The sequence below is a fragment of the Vigna unguiculata genome, chromosome 7 (assembly GCF_004118075.2).
Source record: "Vigna unguiculata cultivar IT97K-499-35 chromosome 7, ASM411807v1, whole genome shotgun sequence".
Classification (NCBI taxonomy): Eukaryota; Viridiplantae; Streptophyta; class Magnoliopsida; order Fabales; family Fabaceae; genus Vigna; species Vigna unguiculata.
In genome coordinates this window covers 24,616,207-24,634,574 of record NC_040285.1, presented here as the reverse complement: position 1 = coordinate 24,634,574, position 18,368 = coordinate 24,616,207, and the positions used below count along the sequence as shown (strand labels likewise).

At 33.4% G+C, this 18,368-nt stretch overlaps 2 protein-coding genes across 2 annotated transcripts; both read left to right on the top strand.

Annotated features, from left to right (window-relative positions):
- Window positions 1-3,839: 3,839 nt before the first annotated feature.
- Window positions 3,840-8,258, top strand: LOC114190683. The gene is made up of 3 exons (XM_028079660.1): window positions 3,840-4,326; window positions 5,363-6,977; window positions 7,061-8,258. The coding sequence occupies exons 1-3, from the start codon at window positions 4,056-4,058 to the stop codon at window positions 7,245-7,247; spliced, it is 2,073 nt and encodes a 690-aa protein (XP_027935461.1). The 5' UTR covers window positions 3,840-4,055; the 3' UTR covers window positions 7,248-8,258.
- Window positions 8,259-11,869: 3,611 nt separating this feature from the next.
- On the top strand, window positions 11,870-15,978 carry LOC114190919. The gene is made up of 3 exons (XM_028079997.1): window positions 11,870-12,322; window positions 13,221-14,604; window positions 14,690-15,978. Exons 1-3 carry the CDS (start codon window positions 12,034-12,036, stop codon window positions 14,871-14,873), a joined length of 1,857 nt encoding a protein of 618 aa, XP_027935798.1. The 5' UTR covers window positions 11,870-12,033; the 3' UTR covers window positions 14,874-15,978.
- Window positions 15,979-18,368: the final 2,390 nt, after the last annotated feature.

The following is an 18,368-nucleotide window of genomic DNA, read 5'->3' as shown; positions in this document are numbered from 1 at the left end:
GGTTTCGCGACAAGTTTCTCAAGTGTGAAGAGAGTCGTCAAGACGTTGAAGAAAAACATGATTGGCGCTTTAATGATTGATTATTCTTTGCGGTCTTTTATGGCTAAACACATCAGAGGTGAAAAATGGTTGTTGATCAGAGTGACACAGCGGAATAATGGTGGGAGATACTTATCAATAGTGGGAAAACAGAAAAAGAGGGGGTATCTTACTCTTAACCTGGTGGTTGATGTGGTAGTGAGTTCTCTAAAACAACAGATGTGTCAGTGTTATGAAGATTTGTTAAAGATGTTTAGTGATCATCAACAGCTAGAAGTATGGAGTTGCATAGAGGGAAATGGATAGGAAACGAGAGAGCAAAATCAAGTTATGGTTTTGAGTTGTGCTATCACCGTAGAAGTGGAAAAGTGCTAGTATATGTTTTAAGCGGAAAGAGAATTGCAGTGGTTGGTTCGACTATGAAGAGTAAGAATTGGTGGAGAGATGGTTGAAGATTAGTGGTTTAATAAATGCTGAGAAAGTGTCAGAATTTGGGGTCGTTGTTGCCGCAAGTGAAGGGTCTACTCTGGAAATGGGATAGCATTATTATGGACTCTGATGCACTAGTCAAAGTCAGTATGAGAAGCATGATGTCATGAGGATGGTGGTGGATAGGGTGGTCAAGAATGTTATGAAGTTGTGTGTGACCAAGTCAGATGAGTGGTACCTCAAGGAAGAAACTAGATAATGAGAAGTGATAACAATCGTGTTCTAGGTTGAGATCGGTTGCAAATCTTTACATTTTGGTAAACACCTACTAGAAGTAGTGGAGAATATATGGAAGGTGGGGTCAGCATATCAGACATAAGTGGGTTGGTTAGGTGTCAATGATCATTCAAGTTTTAAGGTGGAAGGTGGAAAGTTACTTTGAAAGTAGTGACTAATCCAATCTATATTGTTAAACATATATCGCTTAGCACAGAGGCAGAGTTTTCAGTCAGTTTAGCTGTTGCAAATCGTTAAGTTAGTCATGTCTAGGTGGTTGTTGTAGAGAACATGAGGAGAGCATGGTTTTCTTTCTATCTGACGAGTGAATTTTCGGGGACGAAAATTTTTCTTGTTGGGGAGAATGTAAGACCCTAGAAAATGGCGTTTTAAAAGTGATAGTGGTTTAAAAATAATGAGACTCGATTATTTTTAATATTAAAAGATTTTAGTATAAATAGAATTGTTATAAATGAGTTTCATTATTTTAAAACACACCATTTCTCTAGAAACCACTTTTCTAGAGTTCTCTGACTTCTCTCTAGAGGTTCTGTCTCTCTGGTCGTCTGATTGAAGAACCGAGACCGTAGGATTGATCCTCTCGGCGAGCTCTCCAAATTGGACCGATCAGTTTCTCCGTTCGTGTAAGTTGAGTTTTCGCTCTTTATTTTAGTCTTTTTCTGTTTTCTGTTGCATGCAGGCCCTCTTCCGCTTGCATGCGACATTTTAATCATCAGTATGAGTCTCTGCTGATCAGTGATCATAACGGTATGTCCTGATCGTTCTTGTGATGTTTCTATGTGTAGATAGAGCATCCTGTGGAGTTAGAGGTGTTGACGTTTTTAAGGCGTTGACATTTATAAAGTTGTCTAAACAGGATAACAGGTAAGGGAAGCTAACTGTTTTACTTTAATTTCGTATAGAAATAATTCTGATGACTTTGAATTGCATTATTGATTGTTGTATGAGTGCTTGAACTGTGTAATTGAGTGTATGCTTGGATTGTGCTAGATTTCTTTACTGTTGCATGTGAGAACAGATTGGGAATATGGTATTTTCGCCTAAGCAAGCAGCTCTCGCCTGAGCGAAAACACCAGAAACTCATCCCCTGTTTCTGCGCGAGATCTCGCCTAGGCGAGCCAGTCTCGCTTGAGCGAGATTCACTCTCGTCTAAGCGAGACAACTTAGCCTGAGCGAGAATTCGCCCAGAGTTTGAGTTGTTCTCTGTTTTGAGCCTCGCTCAGGCGAGAATGACTCGCCTAAGCGAGAGAGCCTTTTTGCCTAGGCGAAACCTTCTAGCTTGGGCGAGAAACCCTGCAGTTGAGTGTTATTTCTTTGTTTCTAATGGATGAAGCTATGTTTGAATGTTAAAATATGAACTTAGTTATGATATGCATGAATTGTTATGATTGGTAATATGTGCGGTGAAATTGCATGAAGTTGGAATATGAGAAGAAGTGGTTGAACTAGGATTTCAAGGGAAATTCTAAGAGGAATGTTTTAGTGTATGTAAGGACATAAGGACTCAGTTTTGGTTGGTATCCTGACGCTCCTAGTAACCATTAAGACTCATGTAGAGTATGATGGATTACGTCGGGAGGAGTAGCAGGAGGTCCTGGTCTATGGACCCGATCCGCCATAGAGGTGATGGGACTTACCCTGGGAATGGTTGGGTGATAACCCCTTGTGTCCAAACTCTGCAGAGTTTGGGAACCATCGCAGGTGCAGGCCACCAAGAGATCCGATGTCGCTTACATAATCCGGATATTGAGTCTAGAGTCATGTAAATGTGTTGTGGTGGTCTATATGAGTCTGGTGATAATGAGAAAGATTGCGTGGTTTCTGTTTATAATTGAACTGCATGATTCCTTAATCAGATTAGCTTACCCTTGCTTTTTGTGTTCTTGTCTTGTGTTGTATGTTTCCTTTTGCGATGATCACCTATTCAGTGGGAGCAGATGTGGTTGCAGTGTCAAAGGCACTTCTGGAGGATGAAGAGCCATCGTGTTAGTGTTGAAGAGGAGGTTTGCAGTGGGAGCTTTAGCAGTGGTCAGTAGTATAGAGTTTATTAGTTTAGTTTAAGTGTATAAGTGATATATTTTTTATAGTCATACCTTTTGTAAGACTGTATTAATATATTGGGTACACTGGATTATCTGTTTTGGAACTATGATGAAACTCCCTATTTTTATTAATTTTAAGCTGCTGAAATTGGGATGTTACAGGGATGATCTTATTTATCTCCACAAATAGACTTTTAATAACAAAATAATAAAAATATAGAGAAGGAAAGAAAAATTTAAAAAACATTTATACTATTATATCTATACTAGTATTATTATATAATTAAGATGATTCATCTTTTTAGTGTTTACATTTTTTTAATTTTATCTTTTAATAACTGATTTTTTAAATTTAAATAATTATTCATAATAAAAAAATTATTTTTAATTTTATCTTTTAATAATTGTATTTTTAAATTCAACTGTTATATCAATTCTATCGATTCATATTTTTTCACATATTATTATTCATATTTTTTAAAATTCAAATAATTATTCATAATAAAAAAATATTTTAAATTTTATTTTTTAATAACTATATTTTTAATTCAAATAATGATTTATAATAATAAATTATTTACATAATAAAAAACTATACAAATTATTTACTTTATATCTATTTTTAATAAAAAAATATTTATATGCATGTGTTTTAATAAGTGTATATTATAACCAACTTTCTGAATTTTTTGTTCTTGTTTCTTACTCAACCACACATCGAAATCACCGCAATCTCTCATCTTTTATATGTCAGGGTTATGCGTATCCCATACTCTCACCCTCTACCAACATATGAAGAATCAAACAAACTAATATAAGAAAAATAAAATTTATCACAATTGTCATTTTATAAATTAAAAACTACAATTATTCCACCATCAGCGAGTCACCTACCACACTCATTGAAAAAGAAAGACACAAACTTTTCCGCGTCATAATAGTAGAGCTTTTTCGGACAAGGTTAAGAAAAAGAGAAAAAATGCTGACCTGTAATTAGAACCTACTCCTCTAAGTCAAGTCCATTCCCATTTTTTTCCAACCACACTCTTTTCTTCTATCCTTCTTCTTCGCTCCGTATTCCAAACCCAAAAGGGCAAACACGTCAACTCACACGGACACCGTTACTTCCCTTCCCGTTAACCCTCAACCAGACACATTCTCTTCCACAATCGTAACCGGAGCTACAAGTTAAGGTTCACTTTCACTTCATCTAAGTAGACACCGAAAGAAGGTTCCAGAACCAGTAAGATGGGCGGAGGCGGAGCGGCGATGGCGATGGCGCTTGCGGAGGCACAGTACTCGTTGGCCAAGACGTCGGTTTGGTGGGACATAGAGAACTGCCAAGTGCCGAAAGGGTGCGATCCCCACGCCATCGCGCAGAACATAAGCTCCGCCCTCGTTCGGATGAATTATTGCGGCCCCGTTTCCATCTCTGCTTACGGGGACACCACTGGCATCACTGCCTCCGTCCAGCATGCGCTCTCCAGCACCGGCATCTCCCTCAACCATGTCCCCGCCGGTAATCCATTTTTTCTCTCTATCCAACCCCCACACACTATTCTGTTCAATTCCTTCAAAATGATTGATATTGAATTTCACGCTTAACAGAACCTAAACTAACTTCTTATCATAGCTTTTGTTTCTTATGCTTGTGTATTACTCATCCTCCTCGTCATCGTCATCATCATCATCGTTATTATCGATTGTGTGACTTTTGTCAACTACGGTCCAGGACCGGACAAAGCATTACTATTATGTTTCCAGTAACCTAGCCTTGAACAAACCTACGGATCTTATACTAGATTCCACAATCAAACAACTCCATTTAAATCAGATAAATTAAAAGATATATATATGCATGTATATATATATACATACATATATATATACATATATATATATATATATACATATATATATATATACATACATATATATATATATATATGTATGTATATATACATATATATATATATACATATATATATAGATATATATAATAAGAAAAATAAATTGGGAGAAGAGGTTGACGCTGTACTATGGTTTATAACTTACACTACTTGAATTCTCTGCCATGTTAGTTTGTTTGATTTTTTTGGTGTTCAATCATGCTTATCTTTTAGGAACATCTTGGTAGAGGCAAGAGAAATAAAGAAGATAGAAATTTAAAGGCTAAATACCCTCCTCTAATTTAAAAAAAAAATGGAAATAGTGAGAAATAAAGGGGAATATGGTTCTTGTGGATCCTAACAACAAACAACTAATATTGTTTGATAATATGGGGTTGTCGATGGTTTACTGATTTGTTAGTCTTCTCTGTTGAAATACCTTGATATTATGTCATGAACCCCTGGGGTGACAATCAATTTATAATTATCGTGATAAGGGGTTGTCAATGAGTTTACTTATTTGTTAGTCTTCTCTGTTAAAGTACCTTGTTATCAGGCTCGCGGTATAATTGTTGCAAATATATCTGCTTTCTTGATAATGGGGAACTTCAAATAATGAATTCATGTAGGTGTAATTAATGCTTTCATTTTTTTTTTTGCTACCAGGTGTTAAAGATGCAAGTGATAAAAAGATTCTTGTTGACATGCTGTTCTGGGCGGTGGACAATCCTGCACCTGCTAATTACTTATTAATATCTGGTGATAGAGACTTCTCCAATGCTCTTCATCAGTTGCGGTTGAGGAGGTATAATATTCTTCTTGCACAACCACAGAAAGCTTCTGCACCCCTGGTAGCAGCTGCTAAGAGTGTGTGGCTTTGGACTAGTCTCTTGGCTGGAGGACCTCCCCTTACGAATGGTGAATCACAAGTTGGTAATAATGACATCCAATTGTCTTCTGATACGGTACAAAGTCCTGTCCATAATTCCTTTCAGATACCACAGTATGTGGAATCCCATTCAGAAGTTCATACAGGAAATCAGAAATTTCCTGGTACAGGAAGGCAACTTGATTCTAGACATCATGGGAAGACGAATTGGAGAAATTCAAGTAAACCAAATGGACACAAGGTCATGAATCCAGCTCCAGTTGGACTTCAAGAAAATTATGGCTATATAAATTCTTCTCGACCTGGGAACTATACCCATAGTGTTCCAAGTGGTTCTACACCAAATTTTACCCATAATGTTCCCCCAAGTGGTTCTTCACCAAATTTTACCCATAATGTTCCCCCAAGTGGTTCTACAACAAATTTTACCCATAATGTTCCCCTAAGTGGTTCTACAACAAATTTTACCCATAATGTTCCCCCAAGTGGTTCTACACCAAATTTTACCCATAATGTTCCCCCAAGTGGTTCTGCTCCTAATTTTACTCGTGGCAAGTCTGATCAAATGCGCGGCAATAATGGTAATCTACAAGGCAATCATCAAAATCCACATTCACAGGCATTAAGATCAAATTCTTTTCCTATGCAGCCTCCTTTTGCACCAAGCAGTTCATTTTCCCCAAATTCCCAAACTTTTGCAACTTCAGTAGTGCCACCTAGGACTGGTGGGCCAAGCTTCTCTGCAGCACCACTTACAAAGGTGCCAGATATTGGTAATATTTCTGGATATCCTAGTAACGCTCACGATTCACACCCTGTTAAACATTTGAACGGGGACTTGAGACGGAGTTCTTACACTAATTCTTCAAATCCTATTAAGTTGATTGATGAACCAAATGGGCACATGATACAGAATGCACAACATTTGTATAATGGCCATCCACATGGTCCAGAACACCAACCTACATCATCGGCAACTGTGGGTAATAATAATCTTCCTGGTAACGGTATGTGGGGATCACCAGGATTTCCTAAACCTTCTGAATACGTCCAAGGTCTTATAGGGGTTGTTTTACTTGCCTTGAACACACTAAAAACTGAACAAATTATACCAACTGAGTCAAATATAACGGATTGTATTCGATGTGGAGATCCCAAGCATCGCAATACAGATGTCAAGAAGGCTCTGGAGAGTGCAGTTGAGCAGCAGATGGTAGTGAAGCAGAAAGTAGGTGCTTTGCAGTTGTTTGTCGGTAAGAATGATAAAGTTTGGAAGTGCGTAAACCCAATAGGTGGTAATCCTAAGAAGCACTCAAAAGAGACATGGAATGAAATTAAAAAATTTCTATCTACTTCTTCGGGAAGATTAGCAATAATGAGTACGCAGTGCAAGTAAGGATACTATAATTTAGTTTATTTTCAGCTGCTGAAATTTCCTGCTTCTCATTATATGTATATATTTGTCTTTTCCCTAGGTACGAAGCAGGTATTGTGATTAAGAATATGTGCTTGAAAAATCATGCTTTGGGCGATGTCCTACAGATTTTGAACATAGCGATTACCGTTAAAAAATGGATTGTGCATCAACAATTGGGCTGGCAACCACTTAAAATCACCCTTACTGAGGTCAATTCTGATTCAGAGGTCGTATCATGCCAATAACTCCAAAAGGCATGCTGGGAAAATGAAATAGTAACTGAATATATTAGCAGCCAGTTGGAATAGAACACCAAGACTTATCTGAATCAACCTCTAATGTGAATCAAAGGTAGTTAGTAATAATGAGCTGTAGTATGTAAGTAGCTTGAATGCTATAGCTTACAGATATGATTGACTATTCGTAAGGTTCTTCAATTCTGTTCAAGGGGAAGGAAATTAGCTTTTGGACCACAAATAAAACTTGAAACATACAAAACCTAAAGTCTCTTCTGGTTGCTGAGGTTACAAATTCTCAGCCTCTGGTTTCTTATACAGTGGATCTATCTTGTAACCAATATACTCCCCTCAAAACTTTGACTTCTACTTATGTTTTTACACATATTTTGTTTGGATATTGACTTATTGAACCGAACCCGTGAATCCTTGGACTTATGCCTCCTAAGTAGCGTCCAGGATAATGACCGAACTATGAATTGCTGGAAGTTTGTCGAGCTTCAGGCAAGCTACGTGAATCCACTGTGTTGGTTTATCACCTCAGAAATGGTCTATCAAATCAGATTTACTCTTGTACTATTATGTTTACTGGTTATCCTTGAAGCTCATGATTTACTATAGACCGTCGACCCAAAAAAAATACCATTTTGACCCATGCACAGGGCATGTTCCGGAAGGATTTTCACTATCAACAAAAATCACTACATGGAGCTTTTGGAAATGATCAACGATCGGGGAACAGAATGATTTCTGTATCTCGAGTAGATGGTGCTTGTAGAGTTGTGATTTTTAATGTTCATGCTTTACTTGGAGTTGGCTTTTGGCATATTTCTCAAATCATAATTGGGAATTTTGGCCATTCCGTTGGGAATAGGTCTCTGCTCCTGCTACATTCCATTTTCTTTTAATGCTAAGAATTTTGTGTATAAACACAATATATCATATAAGTGAGTCCTGATTGTTGCATCAAAAGCCCTTTCAGTTTGCCTAGTACAATATAATATTCTTGTCTTTCCAATATTTTCACGTAGCACTTGAGTGAATGTTGACTCCATAAGCTTATCATAGATGGTGAAACCAAGTTGTTATAGAGCTGTCTGAGTATAATTTATTAATCTGTTTGCTCACAAGTTTTGATGAGAAGCAGTTTAATCAATGAACTTGAATTGATGTTTGGTTAACAAATAGATTTAGTTGGAATAAGGTTTTTAGAGGACAGGGCAGCTTGTCTCTATATATAGAGAGCGCATGGTATGTCTTAGATATTCAGTGAAAAAAGGTTAGAATAAACATAGTTTCATATTGTAAACACTGTTATGTATTGTTACTAGTTTTGTATTGTAATATCCCATCATCATGAGTAGCTAAGCTTCTTTGGATTGGAATTGAATGAAATAGTAACTTTTTTGTACTCTCTTCTCATTTATGCAATTATATTCAAATGTTTATGTTTTCCATTCGAGTAAGTTAATGCTTAATTCTTGTACTAGAGAGACATCTTTGTATTCACCTATACTTCGCGTTCACATGTGCCAAAACTTATAATTCTAACTAGTTTCAAATACTTAACTTTTTGTTCAAATACAACTATTTCAAAACCCATGCTCAAATTCAATATATCATTTACTTCAACTTTCAAAGTCAATCAATACACAATTAATCATTCTACATTTCCAAACCAGTTTCAATATAGGTCTCACTCATAGCGTTAACTTAACATCCATCTCCAACTTATTCACAAAGTACAAAAATGATAGCTTCCTCTACATATAACCACTTGTATAATTTCCAACCCAAGTGGAAAAATAATAAATTCCTTGACCTGTAAGCACTTCAATTCAAGCAATTTTCACCCCCAAATCGAAAAATCACAAAAAATGTAGAGACCTAGAACAAGTTAACCAAACATTACAAAAATTCAATACACGATTAAATAAACTTAGATAATAACTTCTTACAACCAACTCCACTAAAATTGATTGATGTCAAATCTAACCGTAAATAAGAAACTAAGCATTTTTACACCATGCAAACATTTAATCTAATTTAACTTATGTTTGGAAAAGAAACGATCCAAACCTCACTCTCTATAAAGGAGTAGGATTTGATAGTAAAAAAATTGAGAAATGGAGTGGAATTTTTAGAAAGAAAAAGGAGAAAAAAACTTAAAAGAGAGAATTAAGTTTTGTTTTGTTTTCACATGGAAATAAAATAAGTTTTATAAAAGGAAGATAAGAAATATAAAATATTAATAAAAGTAATTGATAAATAATAAAATAAAGTATGTTTTAATCTATAAATATTCAATTAAAATTAGTTTAAAGTCCGATATATACTGACTGTAGGTGCTTGTACTCTTATAATCTGCGTCAGTGTCCTTTTTTTTACCTTTAGATATTACAATGAATAAAATTTATCCAATTACAATGAAAAATACGACATTAGAGGAAACTAAAGTACATTTTATTTTAAGAAATGAAATGACTAAATAAAACCAAGCAAATAGTCTTTTATATGAGTGTGTGTTTTATCATATATTAAATTGAAGGGTTATTTATTAATATGGAAATGCGAGAAAGAAGAATGGTGGTATTATGTTAAAAAAAAGAGAAGAAATAATGCTTTCAAAAATAGAAAAGAAAATGTTTTCTAACCTTTTTTTTTTCCATTTGCTACAAATAGATGACAGTGAAATAAATAAATTCTGAATGTTATTTTTCTAATTTAGGCTGAATAGAAAAATAAGATATTTTTTTTGAGTTCATAATACTTTTAATATAAATTACATCCTAATCTATTGAACTAATAAATTTCAAAGCATCTTGGTATTACACTAATATTAACTAAATATTTGTATTAAAAATTATAACTCACTGAAAATAAATAAATATATATATATATATATATATATATATATATATATATATATATATATATATATATATATATATATATATATATAAACAACGAGTTGAAAAAAATTTCATTGTCATCATTTTTATTTTATATTTTAGTATTTTTTTTTTAGGATTTAGTTTCGATCAATTTTTTATTATTATTTATTATTAAATTTACTCGATGTAACCAGACTAATAAATACTTGTTTTTCAATCTAATTAGGGTGTCTTGTATTAGTTTCGACTAAGAAAATCAATTTGATGTACAAATCACTAATTTTGTGAACTAATTTTACCCATACATTGAATGAATTTAATCTCATTTTCATTTGGACTTCAATGATAATTTAATGTATAAGACAATTTGTATTTGTATCTTTGTTTTTTTCTTCTTTCTACGTAACAATGGAGATGAAAAAACAGTAACAATTGATGAAATATAAAAGTGGTAAAATCCAAAATACTACTGTGGTTATGAGGATTACACAAATAGTAATGAAATAAAAATAATAATAATAATAAAGTAAATTGTAAGAAATAAATTATCAAGAAAATTAAAGAAACTTGTAACAAAAATTAATGGAAGCAGTGACCCAAATTGTAACCATCAACATTATATTAGCCATTTGTCTTATTTGTGCGTTTCATCAGAATGTATGTATTTTTCCATAGTTATTTGTATAATATAATATAATATAAATCTGGATAATTACAAGATTTTGAATTTGAGATCTAAATAGATAAAATTATCCTAAAAACTACTCCTAGCAGATTTAGAATCAATGGGTCTTGAGTAGTTAATATCCATTAAATCTCCATGATGGTTGTTGCTTTGTTCTCCTTATTGATTTGCTTCAACCCTTTGTTTCCATCAATATTTCTTGATCGACATTCTAACAAGGAGAAAATAACCTAAATCAATCGCCTAATCGAAGGTAAATAGTCGACTTATAACGAATTGTAGACTCTTTTAACAAGTTATAGATCCGTCTTTTATATATACCATTCTTGTAAAATATTACACTTTGTGATCCTCCCTCATTAACAAAACTACAAAACAAAGTGTTCGAAGCACAACAATGAAAAAAAAAATTATAATATTGACCATTTAGGTTGAAGAATGAAAAATCTTGAAAAATGTTGAAAAAATACAAAATTATTCCCTCATTTTAGAAAAAAAAAAAACTTCAGTCAATCATAAAAAAAAATATAAGCACAACTAAATTTTTTTAAATACAAATAGTAGTTCAGAGTTATTTCAAATCGAAAGAAAAAAAGATTAAATTCCAAAAAACTATGTTTCGTGCAAGAACAAAACTGTATAACAATTTAAAATAATTCAATAAATATTAAAAATGTTGTATTAATTGATTATGTTTTTAATATTGAAATAAATAATGATAAATAAAATAAAACTACAAATAATAAAAAATATATTAAAATATAAACAATAATAATAAATTTAAATAAATTATTGGTTAAAATAATTTATGAAATATAAATTACAAATTCTTAAAATATGTCTTTTAATATATCTAAAAAATACTTACGTTTTGGTCTTATTTATGTAAGTATATATACTCTTAAGAAACATAATGAAAATAGAGAAAGAAAAAAAAGTTAAAAAACATGTATTATAATGATCTCTTTTATTTTGTATTTTCTCTTTTCATATCCAATCACACCCCCTAGCTCTCATTTTTTATTTTTTATTTTCATTTCAAGATTATGCGCATCCCTTCTTCCCTATTGTCACCAAAAAGAAGCTTTAAGAACAATCAAGGAGACTGGTATAAGAAAACGGTCACTGAAAAGTAAAGACACGAACTTTACGCGTCACCAAAATGAGTTCTTTTAGAGACAGAGTTAAGAAAGAGGGTAATGGTGAATGAAAAATAATGAAAATGAGAAATACTATGTCCCACATCGAAGGCGGAGCGGGGATGGCGCTTGCGGAGGCACAGTACTCGTTGGCCAAAACGTCGGTTTGGTGGGACATAGAGAACTGCCAAGTGCCGAAAGGGTGTGATCCCTACGCCATCGCGCAGAACATAAGCTCCGCCCTCATTCGGATGAATTATTGCGGCCCCGTTTCTATCTCTGCTTACGGCGACACCACTGGCATCACTGCCTCCGTCCAGCATGCCCTCTCCAGCACCGGCATCTCCCTCAACCATGTCCCCGCTGGTAATCCGTTCTTTCTCTCTTTCCAACCCCCCAAACTATTCTGTTCAATTCCTTCAAAATGATTGATATTGAATTTCAAGCTTATCAGAACCTAGACTAACTTCTTATCATAGGGTTTTTTTTAATGCTTGTGTACTACTCATCCTCGTCATCATCGATTTTATGACTTGCCTACTCCGGTCCAGGAAGAAGGATGCATTGCTGTGGTGTATCCAGTAACCTAGCCTTGAACAGACCTTGTACAGTACTAGATTCCATGATCAAACGACTCCTTTTAACTCAGATCAATTAAAAGCTATATTATAATAAATAAATGACAGAAGACTTTGACACTGTACTTTCGCTCATAACTAACACTACTTGAATCCTCTGTCTTGTTAGTTTGTTTGATTTTCTTGGTCTTTAATCATGCTAGTCTTTTAGGATCATCTTGGTAGAGTCCAAAAGAAATAAAAGGAGATAGAAATAAAAAAAGAAAGAAAGAAAGAAAGAATGGAAATAGTGAGAAATAAAGGGGAATTGTTCCAGTGGATCCTATCAAACAACTAATATTTTCTTGCTACCAAACAAGACCTTAAAGATGGAGTTGGAAAAGCCTCTTGGATGACAATCTATTTAAAATGAGCATAAGGGGTTGTTAATGAGTTTACGTATTTGTTAGTGTTTTCTGTTGAAGTACCTTTTTATCATGTTATGAGCCTATGGGATGACAATCAACTTGTAATGATCATGATAAGGGGTTGTCAATGAGTTTACTGATTTGTTTAGTCTTCTCTGTTGACATACCTTGTTATGAGCCTCTCGGGATAGTTTGTTGCAAATCTATCTGCTTTCCTGATAATGGAAAACTTCAAATTATGATTTCGTGTAATTTGTATTTTCATATTTTTGCTGCCAGGTGTTAAAGATGCAAGTGATAAAAAGATTCTTGTTGACATGCTGTTCTGGGCGGTGGACAATCCTGCACCTGCTAATTACTTATTAATATCTGGTGATAGAGACTTCTCCAATGCTCTTCATCAGTTGCGGTTGAGGAGGTATAATATTCTTCTTGCACAACCACAGAAAGCTTCTGCACCCCTGGTAGCAGCTGCTAAGAGTGTGTGGCTTTGGACTAGTCTCTTGGCTGGAGGACCTCCCCTTACGAAAGGTGAATCACAAGTTGGTAATAATGACATCCAATCGTCTCCTGATTCGGTACAAAGTCCAGTCCATAATGCCTTTCAGATACCACAGTATGTGGAATCCCATTCAGAAGTTCATACAGGAAATCAGAATAAGCCTGGTAGACGTCATGGGAAGACGAATGGGAGAAAGTCAAATAAAGCAAATGGACCCAAGGTCATCGAGGCTCCAGTTGGATTTCAAGAAAATTATGAGAATATAAATATTTCTCCACCCGGCAATTATACCCATAATGTTCCCCCAGGTGGTTCTACACCAAATTTTATTTGTGGCAATCCTGATCAAATTTGGCTCAATAATGGTAATCTACAAGGCAATCATGAAAATCCACTTTCACAACCATTAAGATCAAATAATTTTCCTTTGGAGCCTCCATTTTCACTAAGCAAAACATTTTCTCTAAATTCACCAAGTTTTGCAACTTCAGTAGTGCCGCCTTGGACTGGTGGGCCCAGCTTCTCTGCAGGACCAGATATTGGTAATATTTCTGGATATCTTAGTAATGCTCATGATCCGTACCCTGTTAATCAATTGAACGGGGACTTGAAATGGAGTTCTTACAGTAATTCTCCAAATCCTGTTAAATCTATTGATGAACCAAATGGGAAGATGACACAGAACACACAAAATTTGTATAATGGCCATGCACATGGTCCAGAACACCAACCTTCATCATCAGCAACTGTGGGTGATAATAATCTTCCTGATAATGGTACGTGGGGATCTTCAGAAACTCCTGAATCTTCTGAGTACGTCCAAGATCTTATAGGGGTTGTTTTACTTGCCTTGGACACACTGAAAACTGAAAAAATTAAGCCAACTGAGTCAAATATAACAGATTGTATTCGATTTGGAGATCCCAAGCATCGCAATACAGATGTCAAGAAGGCTCTGGAGATGGCTGTTGAGCAGCAGATGGTAGTGGCGCAGAATGTAGGTGCTTTGCAGTTGTTTGTTGGTAAGAATGATCAAGTTTGGAAGTGTGTATGCACTCTAGGTGGTAATCCTAAGAAGCACTCAAAAGAGACGTGGAAAAAAATTAAAAAATTTCTAGCTACTTCTCCTGGAAGATTGGCAATAATGAATACTCAGTGCAAGTAAGGATACTATAATTTAGTTTATTTTCAGCTTCTGAAAATTTTCTGCTTCTCATTATATGTTTATATTTTGTCTTTTCCCCAGGTACGAAGCAGGTATTGTGATTAAGAATATGTGCTTGAAAGATCATGCTTTGGGTGATGTCCTACAGATTTTGAGTTTGGCGATTTCCTATAAAAAATGGATTGTGCATCAACAATTGGGCTGGCAACCAGTTAACATCACCCTAGCAGAGAAATCTGATTCAGAGGTCATAGCATGCGAATAACTCCAAAAGCATGTCGGCAAAATGAAAAAGTTACTAAATATATTAGCAGCCAGTTTGATTAGGACATCAGGAGTTATCTGAATAAACATCTCTTTCTACTGCTAATAAAAGGCAGTTAGTAATAGTGAGTTGCGGTATCCAAGTACATTGGATGCTATAGCTTACAGATATGATTAATCGTAAGGTTCTTTAGTTCTGTTGAAGGGGCAAAGCAAAAGTAACTTTTGGACTATAAATGAAACTCCAAACATACAAACCCTAAAGTCTCTTCTGGTTGCTAAGGTTACAAATTCTCAGCCACTGGTTTCTTATATACATCACAGTGGATCTATCTTGTAACCAATATGCCCTCCTCAAAACTTTGGCTTCTACTTATGTTTTTACACATATTTTGTTTGGATATTGACTTGTTGAACCGAACTGTGGATCCTTTGACTTATGCCTCTTAAGTCTTAAGTAGCGGTCCAGGATAATGACCAAACTATGCATTGCTGGAAGTTTTTGGAGTTTCAGGCAAGCAACGTGAATCTACTGTGTTGGTGTATCACCATGGTTTATCAAATCATTTTATTGTTCAGGGAATATGTGGAATGCAATTCAGAAACTGTTATATTGTTTACTGGTTATCCTTGAAGCTCATGATTTACTATATTGACCGCCGACCAAAATAAAATACCATATTGACACATGCACAGGGCATTTTTTCTGGAGGATTTTCACTATGATCAAATCACTACATGGAGTTTTTGGAAATGATAGACGATCGTGGAACCAAAATGCTTTGATGGTGCTTGTGGGGTTGTGATTTTTAATGTTCATGCTTTACTTGGAGTTGCCTTTTGGCATATTTCTCAAATCATAATTGGGAATTTTGGCCATTCTGGTGGGAATAGGTCTATGCTCCTTCTGCCTACCATTTTCTTTTAATGGTGGGAACCTTGTGCCTAAACACAGTATATCATGTCTATCTGAATGTATGCTTTCTGAGAAGTTTGTATAGTTGATGAAGTCTTATTATTATAAACTTTTTTCTTTTTTTGTTTGCTTTTAGGTCAGTTCTGATTGTGGCATCAAAATGTTTGTCTAGTCCAATATTTTTACGGTTGCTTCTTCTGCGGTTCCCTAAAATCTAAAATTTCTACTTTACCCTTTATTAAAATATATTAAAAACCTTAATTATTTTAGAAGTGTGCAGTTCTTTCTTTCTTCATTCAGCGCCGCACTGCACCTCCATTTGCCTCCATCCATTTTTTTTCTTTGCCCTTCTCCATTTCTCTAAACTACTTCTCCATCCATATTTTTGCTTGGTCTTCTCCATGATTTAGATAATGAGTAGAAGAGTTCATTCAGGGATCTGTAGCGGCATAGGCGTTGGTGATGGCGGAAGTGTACGTGAAGACAGATATGTAACGTGGTGATGGATGGAGGAAGAAGATGCTGCCGGTGTTGATGGATGTAGGAAGAAGATAACGGAAGTGAGGTGGACACTCAATCTTAAGGGAGAAATCCTGATTCACTATTTCACTATTCTATTATGAGAAGATATGTTTTTTATACACTCTGAATTAAGTATTTCCGAACGTATTTTCTTTTGGAAATATATTCCTGAATATAAATTCCGATTATTTGAAGATATTTCCGATATAAAAAAGAATATTTGGGTCCAGTGTTTCATAAAGTATTTTTTAGCTTCGAAAATATATTGTGAAACATTCAAACCAAAAAATATTAAAAATAAATAAGTGTTGATTTAGATCGAATCGATTTAGATTAAATTTAGTTAGGTTAAATGAAGTTAAGTTAGATTTAAAATATAGTTTAGTTTTTTTCTAAAATAAAATTTAAATTATTTTATTTAAATACAAAATAATTAAAATTAAAATATTTTAATTATTTTATTTAAATTAATTATTTAAAAAATAAATAAAATTTGATTATAAGTAATTTAATTATTAAGTATTTTAATTTATTGAAACTTCTTGTCTAAATATAAAGTAAGTTTAAGTTTTTTTATTGTAATTATAATGAGGATAAATTAAGGCGATGTCCTATTTTCAATTTTCACAAAGCACTTGAACGGTGATGCCATAACCATGGATGAAACAAAGTTTTTATAAAACTCTTAAAAATTTGTTAATACCTAATTAAGTTTTTAATTCTCAATAAATTTAAAAAATTTCTATTTTTTAATTGAGTTTGTAATAAATGTTCAAAATTCTTAGCAAAATTATATTTTACTTGTTTAATCATTTTTATAGTTGTCATTGTGTAAATTTAAATTTTATAATTTTATAATTATAAAATAATTCTCAGGTGTCACTGTTAACTAATTATCAAAAGTTAATATCATAAACTATAATCGTTTTCTTAAATTTTAGGATTACAAAAAAGACAAAAACTACAATTTTAAGGATTAAAATCACAGTCAACTTGTTAATTTTTCAAAAATCCTTGTATTATATTATGAGTGTAAAACTTCTTTTGGACACATGACAAAATTTGAGTGCAGGTTTGCTAAGCTTCAACTTCGTACCAAAAAGAAATTGGAAAAAAAACATAGTTAATTTCAACTTAATCTATCTTTTACCAAACATCAAGTTCAAGTTCATTGATTCTATAGATTTTTATCAAAACTTATGACCATACAAATTAACAATTTTACAATTATATGCTTACAAGTTTTGATAAAACTTGGTTCAATCAAACACCATGAGTCAAAAGTTTAGTGGTCTAGTTTGAAAAATAATGTCCATCAAAGTCCAATGAGTTCAATAAACTTTACAATTGGTCCACAACACCAGAAAAAACATTAATATTCAAACATTATATAATTAGTACCTTCCTTTCTTTTTAAAGATCAATATTTGAGGTGAACATATGAAATGTTATTTTTTATATAATAAACGGAAAATACCTATACTTTTTTAAAGATAAAATGTTATGAAAAATAAAAAACTATTGTATTAATTGCTATACCATATACAATGTATCAACAAATTATCTTACAATTTGAAAAATAATTAAATATGTTTTTTTTACTGAAGTTTCAGTAAAATTTGGAATTAGTCACTTTTCGAAACTTTATATCAATTCAGTCCTTCATCTTTAAAAATACATTAATTTAGTCCTTTTAATCAAATTTTGTTTAGTTTACCTCACTTTTCAAATGCATTTCATAATAATATTTGAATTTGAATTGTTTATACCTTTTGACACGTCTTCGCTTCAATATTAACTCAAATATTATCATAAAAGGCATTTAAAATGTCAAATAAATTTAACAAAAATGTGTAAAAAGGACTATATTCATGCATTTCTAAAAGACTAAATTGGTATAAAATTTCAAAGATGAACTAATTCCAAAATTTACTAAAACTTAAGAGACAAAAACATATTTAACCGTTTAAAAAATAAAAAACACAAGTTTCATTTTATACAGAAAAAAAATCTTTAAAAGATTAAGTCAAATAAACTAATCACATCAATTAAGAATAA

Bases quoted from the DNA above. Each gene is read 5' to 3' on its own strand.
- LOC114190919 (XM_028079997.1), top strand. From the start codon at position 12,034: ATGAAAATGAGAAATACTATGTCCCACATCGAAGGCGGAGCGGGGATG. The intron at 12,323-13,220 runs GTAATCCGTTCT...TTTTGCTGCCAG, and splicing joins CCTCAACCATGTCCCCGCTG to GTGTTAAAGATGCAAGTGAT. The intron at 14,605-14,689 runs GTAAGGATACTA...TCTTTTCCCCAG, and splicing joins ATAATGAATACTCAGTGCAA to GTACGAAGCAGGTATTGTGA.
- LOC114190683 (XM_028079660.1), top strand. From the start codon at position 4,056: ATGGGCGGAGGCGGAGCGGCGATGGCGATGGCGCTTGCGGAGGCACAG. The intron at 4,327-5,362 runs GTAATCCATTTT...TTTTGCTACCAG, and splicing joins CCTCAACCATGTCCCCGCCG to GTGTTAAAGATGCAAGTGAT. The intron at 6,978-7,060 runs GTAAGGATACTA...TCTTTTCCCTAG, and splicing joins ATAATGAGTACGCAGTGCAA to GTACGAAGCAGGTATTGTGA.